The 9,025-nt window shown below is 37.9% G+C and overlaps 1 protein-coding gene across 1 annotated transcript; it reads left to right on the top strand.

Annotated features, from left to right (window-relative positions):
* Positions 1-1,775: 1,775 nt before the first annotated feature.
* Positions 1,776-8,190, top strand: lrit3a (info leucine-rich repeat, immunoglobulin-like and transmembrane domains 3a). The gene is made up of 4 exons (XM_026182499.2): positions 1,776-2,102; positions 3,383-3,849; positions 5,723-6,028; positions 6,165-8,190. The coding sequence occupies exons 1-4, from the start codon at positions 1,987-1,989 to the stop codon at positions 7,184-7,186; spliced, it is 1,911 nt and encodes a 636-aa protein (XP_026038284.2). The 5' UTR covers positions 1,776-1,986; the 3' UTR covers positions 7,187-8,190.
* Positions 8,191-9,025: the final 835 nt, after the last annotated feature.

Here is a 9,025-nt window from a genome sequence, read left to right as displayed (position 1 = left end):
ATAAAAAATGAATAACAACCTAAACGGATTGTTAAGCTACTAAACACTGACCATGGAATCATACTAGCATAAAAAAGACACCTAACTCAGAGGATGTACTGGTGTTTTGTTTACACATAACAGACAATGTAGGAAAGAACTAATTTTAAATTGAATCTTTAAACACTTGGTTACTAGCAGAAACATAATTTGTTTCATTTCTTTAGGTTAATCTACAAAAATACCAAAGACAACAAAGTTTGACAAGTGTAAAATTGTATTTTTGCACTGACAAGGTGATTCCTAAAGAGCTATTACCCCAAATCTTTTAATCAAAAACGTATCATACCTTGGCATGGGGGGCAGAGAGTCCTTAAAGGAATGTGATAAAACCAGAAAAATGTAGGACAAAAGAAAAAGCGGCACACCTACAGCATAATGAACAGAATGCGAAAATCATGTCCTTCAGAAATTGGAAACAATCCAGCAAAGACTTGACACACGACCTGAGAGATTTATCTGGCACATCTTCAGTTGATCCATCTACTGTTCACTGAAGCCTAATGAGAAATGGTTTCAGTGGAAGGGTGGCTACCTAGAAGCCATTCTTAAGGGAAAAAAACAGGGAGAAAAGGCTGATGTATGCCAAATTACACAAGAATTGTACAGAATATCAGTGGATAAAAGGTCTCCTTGAGTGATGAACCCAAATCTGAAATTGGTTGGAATCACACTCGAAATGTATGGAGGAGGTCAGGAGAGAGGTACAGCAGAAAAAACAGAAAGTACTGTGAGATTTTGATCCGTCATGCAATACCACCTGGAAAACACCTGACTGACAAAGGTTTCATTTTTCACCATGATAGCGATTCCAAACCCACTGCCAATGGAGTAAAAGTGTACTTGGACAGAAAAAGCATACACAATGGCACACCATCAGTCACTACATGGTCTCCCCAGAGTGTGCACCTCAGCATTACTGAAGCGGCGTGGGATCATCTTGACAAAGAATAGAACAAAAGGCAGCCAACATCCAAAGTGGAGCTTTGGGTGTCCTTCAAGACACCTGGACACTACTTAAAGAAATGACAAGAAAGCTTGCCTAAAAGAGTTCTGGCTGTGTTAAGAATAAAGGTGGTCATACCAAGTATTGACTTTGAAGCTAGTTAGAATTGTACACACAGTTTTTTCAACTATATTTCCATGTATGTTTAATAAATCACTGTACCTATTTCAGGTTTACCTGGCAAAATGTAAAGAGATGAGAGGTGGCTCAAGCCACCGCTCAAGCCCTTTGCATAGTATTATATCAGCATAATGACTACCAGAAAATGTATGTCTTAGAATAACATACAAAAACATTAAAAGCAACCCTTGATTAACAGACCACTAGCAAATACTGTCTGAAAATATGAAAGCTTGCATTACTTCAAACATATCTTCAGCAGACAGGTTGAATTTGGCCACTACCTAAAGCTACTGATCCTCCCAGTGAGGCAATAAATCATATCCAAGATTACATTTTACACCCTGGTGCCAGACAGAATTCCCTCAGTCTAAAATATGGCCTCCAGCTAAATGACATATTAGTATTTGAGGAATCTCTTCAGTTAAAGGAGTTTGCATCAGATTTCATGAACATATCCACAGTGTTATCTTAGACACAGGCTGACAACAGAGGGACAAATCAAACTGCCTTATAAGGTGAACATCTTTCCAGAACTGGCTAGCGTGCCACATTGGTTAGCTTCCGTGACCCTGTCAAGCCTAAGAAATCCTTCACTAATCCCACCCCTCCTTCCCATCCCCCCGGTCAATCTGACAGGTCACCTGTATTAGATCCTCAGCCTACCGCTGCCTCTTATGTACTTTTAAAGCTCTTTTAATTTGTTTCTATTTGTTTTTTTTGGAGTGGGAAGAATAATCCTTTAGTCTCTCAAGGCATCCGAATGTCTTTTTTCCTGAGATCCCCTCGATGTGAGCATTTTGGGTGCATTCAGTGACATCATGCGACGACTTCTGTGCCTGCATGCATTCCTATGCTGCCTCACTATGGCTCATCCGTTCTGTCCATCCCAGTGTACCTGTGTTTTTCATGGACGCACCGATGGAACAGGAACCAGGTAAATAATACTTTGTGGATACATAAACTGTACGTGGCACATTTTGAAAATCTAAAAATGAAGGACAATTTTTCAATTTATGAAGAGTTTACGTAGCCTGCGAGTGTCCCTAATTAGGTCATCTTGTGAAAGGATAGTACTTTTTACTTGTAAGAACTTAACTTAACTATATGCCACCTTCAGTGCTCTTATTCTAAATAAGTAAATGTATAGCAGAAAGTTATATGTTCATGGGGATCATTTACATGCGTACTTATGGTATATGTAAAAACCGCCCCCAAAAAATCCTAACTGGATAACCAGCAACCAAAAAAGATAAAGTCTTATATTTACTATGCGCTAAGAAAAGCAACTGTTTCTCAAGCATTTAATTTAATTAACTCTTCGCAGTGCAAAATGTGCAGGCCGTATTGATCCGTAATAACATAATGTATGTTACCTGGCATAGCACCGAACTATTTATAGGGCTACCTGAGAAAGACCTAATGACCCCCAGCATAATTAGTCCTATTAGTACTATACCAATAGTAGATAAAAAAAAGTTAATTGTGGAAGAATCACTTTGTATATACGGATAGATGACAAAAATCAGATATTAGTCAACCTCATGCTTCCCAAACTATTGAAATGCACCTTACTACTGATTTTACAAGTCTCTCAAACTCCACTGAAGTTATGGAACATCATTCCTCTAAAATATATTGCCTCAGATATAGTTTGGTGCTTTGTTTAATTAGGTCAAGAATTGATGACTAGAAAGGCCATGCACTGCACAATTCCCATCAATTCATTGACTGATGCATGTGAGGAAGTCAAGCTCACAGGACAAATCATAGAATGACTGCTAAAAGAAGGCTATAATAAGAAACAGCTATGTATTCATTTGTCATAACAACTCCTTCTAAGGGAGGCTAGTACAGGATAACACAGCCAAAAGATCCTCTCACTGTACAGACCAAGAGTTATGTCACCTGTCCTTATATCCATGACTACAATTGATTGCAAGATTTCCACCAAGTTTACCAAGTCTCCTTGGTAACTACAATTATGTCAATTAAAGCATCATACATTGTGATATAGTGTAGATTGTTAGAACTGGTGTATGTATGAACGAATCAAGGGATGTATACCAGTGTTACACCTATTTGAAAGATCAGTGTTTCCTTAAAACATCTGTATCTGTATTACTCTTCTTAAAACAGGCATTAGCTGTTAATAGGAGGAGATCATAGAGATGAGATAAATCTCACATGAGATAAATTTCTGTCTTTGATTTTCAGATCTGTACTGTGCAATGACCCAGACATGTCTGACATCCCCGTCAATGTCCCCGTGGACACAGTCAAACTTCGTATTGAAAAAACTGCAGTACGGCGAGTCCCAACAGAAGCTTTTTACTACTTGGTGGATCTACGATACCTCTGGATTACCTATAATTCCATAACCTCAGTGGATACTGGAAGTTTCTACAACCTAAAAGTGCTCCACGAGCTGAGACTGGATGGAAATATGATCTCAATGTTTCCATGGGAATCTCTCAAAGAGATGCCAATGCTGAAGACACTGGATCTTCACAACAACAGAATTAATAATGTTCCCACCGAGGCAATTCCTTACCTCCGCAACATTACCTACTTGGATCTATCCAGCAACAAATTAACCACCCTGCCCTCTGAGCTCATGGACATATGGCCACCATTTAATGGTCTACCTGTATCTTCTAATGCCTCCCAGAAAGTAGTATTAGGTAAGAATAAAATGCTCTGTCTGACTTGGTTTGTAGGACACTTTTCGGGTTATTTGTAATTACTCCAGGAACTTCTTTCTATCACCTGTTAATCTAGCCAGATTTGTTCTCACTGAGCAGTAGTGTCTGCCAGGAAAAAGTCAAATGAGCTTAATCTAAGCAGTGGCAGAGCTTACATTAAATGTACATTATTGCCTGATTAACTGCAAAATAATTAACACAATACAAGTGCATGTGTGTAGAAAGAATCAAAGAGAGAAAAGAAAAGAAAGAAAGAAAAACAAAGTAAGAAAGTTGAATTAATTTGATCACTCTATGGAAAAAAAGCTACTTGTAGTATAATCTGTGATGCATATCAAGTTGTTACAGATAGACTAAAGCCAAACCCCTTAATGTGTTTATGGGCTGTTTCCCTGCCTTTAGCGGTGCTGTAGTTTACTTGTCAGGAACAAGTTTAGACCTGTGTTGTCTGGGTCAAAGCCCAGAGTTCAGATTAATAATCCAGTGGCCTTGTTTTAACTGTGGTTAAGTCTGAACCGTTTGTCTTCTAGAAACCACCCGTGTCAGAGCTTTAACCTGAAGATTCACATTCACAAGTTCAGACACAGTGCACACAAGGCTTAACTGAAGTTTTAAACTTCAGGTTTCAGGTTTATATTCAACAAAAAGTTTAGAAATATTGGAATAACATAAATAATTTCAGACCGTTTTAATGTATGTTATTTGAAATAAATGTTGGATCAATTTACTTACTTACACTAGAAAAACTGGCTACTGACAGAAAAAAATAACCCCACATGAAATTGGAAAACAGACAGTCCAACCTGGTATGACTGCACACAAATGCCAAATATCAAAAGACATGAAACTAACAACGTAACACTATGAAAGTACGTAAACACAAATTCAACTGAGCCATCAGATATGTGGCAGTGCTAATAATTGTGCAAAATCACACGCTGTTTATTTTTTATTTAGTCTTTTCTTCTTTTGTATGCAAGTGAATGAATGTCTCTTGTACCTTCGGAGCACTGACAGTCTGAGGTTAGGGCCAGAAAGTTTATCCATGCCAGAAGAGCCCCTGTATACCTGAAGGAAATACAGGATTAAGTGACAGGAAAAAATGGGCCATGCACAGGAGGAGAACTTCTTTAGTGTATCATAAAAGTACTTTCTGTTAATATTAAATAGGAGCTATGCTAAACTTTATTATTTTGAATTAAATGCCAACTACACACAGACTTTCAGAATGTCATTAATGATGAATTGTTATCAACAACTTTATTTTCAACATGCAATAAATGTGCAATTTACACAAAAGTCTGTAGTTCTCTTAAGCTGGATTACAACTATGTTTTTAGTGATTGCTCGATATTTGTGCTAACACACCAAGCTAATGGAAAAAGTACGCTACCACAAACTGGAGGAAGGGCAAGCACAGCTTAGGTACTTTGCCACTGTTAAGACAAACTAATCTGCTTAATGGGCTTTAGTATCCATTGGTACATGTGCTCACCTATTGTGTGCACCAGGTGTTTACAGTGAGCTGTAAAGTAAACTTCATTACTCGCTTATGAAAGGCTTCCTTCCACAGTTCAATTATTATGCCTAAATTAAGACTTTAAAGCCAAAAAGAGAACTAAAAATACAAACGCATTGTACGCTGATGAATAGCATCAGTGTAATTTGTAGTTTTCTTTATAACACCATACTCGCTGCAGCTCTTTGAAAAGTATTGCTAGAGCTCAATGTGGACTTCTAAAAACTTCTCATAAATGTGACTTTATTATCTTTTGCCCTTTCACTGCTAGAATACCATCTCCACTTTTCTTAATGTTGAATCATATGTATCCTTTTTTCTTTTCTTCTTAAGGCCTCCAGGATAATCCATGGTTCTGTGACTGTAAAATCTCCAAGATGATTGAGATTTCCAAAATGGCTGAGACACCAGTAATTTTGATGGATCTATTTTTGACCTGTGCTGGACCAGAAAATCTTTCAGGTGTTCTTTTTCAGCATGCTGAACTTGAAAACTGCGTAAAACCATCAGTGATGACATCTGCAACCAAGATCACATCTCCTTTGGGCAGCAATGTTCTCCTACGATGTGATGCTTCAGGCTTTCCAACACCAACACTTTACTGGGCTAAATCTGATGGCTCACCAGTCAGTAACACAGGTAAATATTAAAGCTCTAGGAAATCATAATTTATCCTGTTTTTACGGTTTGGGCATTTTAGCTGCCTTGAGCCTCATTCAAAGCTTCACAGTGATATATGACATATAGCTATTTCTGCTTTTGTTCCACTCTACAGTCCAGGAGTCACCTGGAGATGGCATCAGATGGTCCATCATGAGCTTGCATGGGATACTGTACAAGGATGCTGGTAACTACAGCTGCAAAGCTAAGAATGTCGCCGGCAGTGTGGAAGCCACCATTTCTCTCACTGTTGCTGGTACCATTGGCACTACTGTCCCCCCACAAAGACCTGGCATTGACACTGGGCCAAGCAGTGTAGGCACAACAATAGTTCCACCAACATTCATTCCTGACTCATTTATGTCGACAGTTCTCCCAAGAGCATCAACAATTGCTTTTTATAGAAAGTTAAAGCCTACCCCTAGCAATGGTTTACAAAAATCTAAAGTTAAGCAATCAAAAAATGAGCAAGGAAGCAACGTGACAAAGCTTGCAGCCGATGAAAAAAGCAAGAAAAGCGATACATCAAAGTCTATTAGGGACCTAAAGATTGTTGAGGAAACAGCTGACAGTGCAGTGTTGCTCTGGACTGCAGATGGGTTACCAAATGATGCTCCACTTACAGTGGTATATTCACCCTATGGTGAGGATGACACTAAAAGGACAGTGGAGACTAATGCTGGCAGTGGAAAAGTACTCCTAGATGGACTGTCGTCTGGGATGAGGTATTCAGTTTGCCTTGTAGCAAAAGGTGCTGCTGCTGGAAAAGATCCCTGTATTGATTTTTACACACTGGACAATGTCGAGGATGGTGGGCAAAACCAACTTTTCATCATCGTAAGTGGCATTGCCTGTGCTTTGGTTTTACCTCTTATTATCCTGCTGCTCTACAAGATTCTCGCTCTTTATTGCAAGGGACGCAACACCGGATTGAATGAAGAGGACCTTGAAAAAGAAAGCTATGTCAAGTTTGAGACAATATCAATGAAACAAAGAAATCTGAACTCTCACCCAACTGAGCTTTGGGCAAGGAGACCAACTAATGAATCAGAGCGAATGCTGCTGTGTTCCAGATCAAGCATAGACTCCCAAATGAGCTATAAAAGTGAGAGTTCTCGGTCTGAATATCTCTGCTAAAGCAGGAAGCCATGGTAAATGTTCACGCACCATGGTAGTACCACATTATATGAGATACTCTTTACACGCCTTTTGTGACATTGATAAAAATTATCAGCTATATAATTGTTCATAAATATATATTCATTTAATTACATCTGCTCTGGATCAGAGAATTAAAACACCACCATAAGAAAAGTCTTACTACTTGGTAGTCAGGTAACTTTCCATTGCAGTTATTTTGTGCTAACAAGACCAGCTCCCAAGTTAAACTAGTTAAACTAGTTAAACTAATGGGAAAGAAAAAAAATTGCATGAATCATTGCATGTATATTTTAACAATTTAAAAGTTTGGTAACTGCCCTAAAACTACATTGTTTTTCTCAAAGATAAACCTTCAAGTGAACTTTCCCGAATCTCAATTGTACAGTTGCATGGACTGACTTGATTTTAAGTGGTTCGGCTCTTGTAAAGTAGATTATTTGGGGGCAGGATATGTGCCAAACAAACATTTTTTTGCCATTACTATTTAAATTCAGGATTTTTTAAGTGGTCTGTCACTCCTTTGTAACAGCTCTGGTTATGAATTTATTTTGAAAGGCTTTAGCATAGTTAAAGAACCTTCCCCAGACAATATATTTATGATTTCCTTATTTTTAAAGCCTTATATAACAAAATAAATTAAATGTCACTACAGCACAACACATGGTTATAAATGATATCATACAAGTAATTAGCTGTATATGATCTTTGATGTCTTTTTTGATGCCAAAGTTGCAAAGTGTCAGGTATGAATATTGTGATAGTGTCAGAGAAAAGCCCAGATTTTTCCATAACATTTCCATGATCATGTTGGCTTTAAACATTAAGCCAAACGTTGCCTTTATAGAAAAGTACTGTCAGTGTGTTTGTACATAACGGACTCATTAATATTGCCACTTTATATGACATGATGTATGTATCTAATTGTCTATAAATGCACTGTGCATTTGTTTTTAATAAACAGAACAACTGTGGAATTATAAGTTGGACATATTACTACACTATATGATCTGCGTAGATAGGTGTAAAATTTTCACATGAAGAACGCATCTCAAAGCAATTTTCCAAAACCTAACAAACTGGTTAAAGAAAAGAAAAGTTGTTGATGGATTTTAATACATTTGCTTTAAATTACTATATGTAACAATATATGTCTGTATGGTATGCTTAGTGCACATTTTTAAAAAGTTTAGAAAGACATTTTAAATGTGATAATTCAATTATCAACAGGCCGAGGTAGATTTCTTTGACAAAATCAACAGGTCACAGCTGCCATTTACTCTGATCTGAACAGTCACTGGATTAAATCCTGTTTTTCTACGATACTTCTACGTTACCAGAAATAGGAGGTTGCAGAATTATAGCCTGTTGACTGCAGATGTACTGCAAATGTCAGCACTATGTCCAGGCATATTATACTCATGAATAGGCTTTTTGTGTAGGTGTGTAAAAATTATTATATGTGTTGTGGGGTCTGGTAAACGTAGAGGCATACAACGAGTGGCACCTGAACACACAATATCCTGCACCGGCTGCATGAATGTCTTCAGAAAATCAGGATGTCTTCTTGAATCAATGATTCAGAGATTAAATCCTTTGCAACTCCATCCTTACCTGGCACAGGTGATAAGGCAACATCAGGTAAGCTGGCAATTGATTTGCCTTCACCACTGGAAAAGCAGGTTTTACCACTGGACTGTTAAAACTGATGTATAGCATAAGCACTAACTTCAGGGCATTCACACTCCTCAGCCACACTGAAGAAGAGAGTCCACCTGTTAGTAACTTCTGATAAGGGAGAAATAAAATTATTTTGGC

Source organism: Astatotilapia calliptera, chromosome 2 (genome assembly GCF_964374335.1).
Source record: "Astatotilapia calliptera chromosome 2, fAstCal68.1, whole genome shotgun sequence".
NCBI lineage: Eukaryota > Metazoa > Chordata > Actinopteri > Cichliformes > Cichlidae > Astatotilapia > Astatotilapia calliptera.
The sequence above is the reverse complement of the archived record's forward strand: the minus strand, read 5'-3'. Positions and strand labels throughout refer to the sequence as shown.

Excerpts from the sequence above, each read along its gene's own strand:
- lrit3a (XM_026182499.2), top strand. The coding sequence starts at position 1,987 with ATGCGACGACTTCTGTGCCTGCATGCATTCCTATGCTGCCTCACTATG. Across the intron at positions 2,103-3,382 it reads ACCGATGGAACAGGAACCAG|ATCTGTACTGTGCAATGACC; the intron begins GTAAATAATACT and ends TTTGATTTTCAG. Across the intron at positions 6,029-6,164 it reads CTCACCAGTCAGTAACACAG|TCCAGGAGTCACCTGGAGAT; the intron begins GTAAATATTAAA and ends TCCACTCTACAG.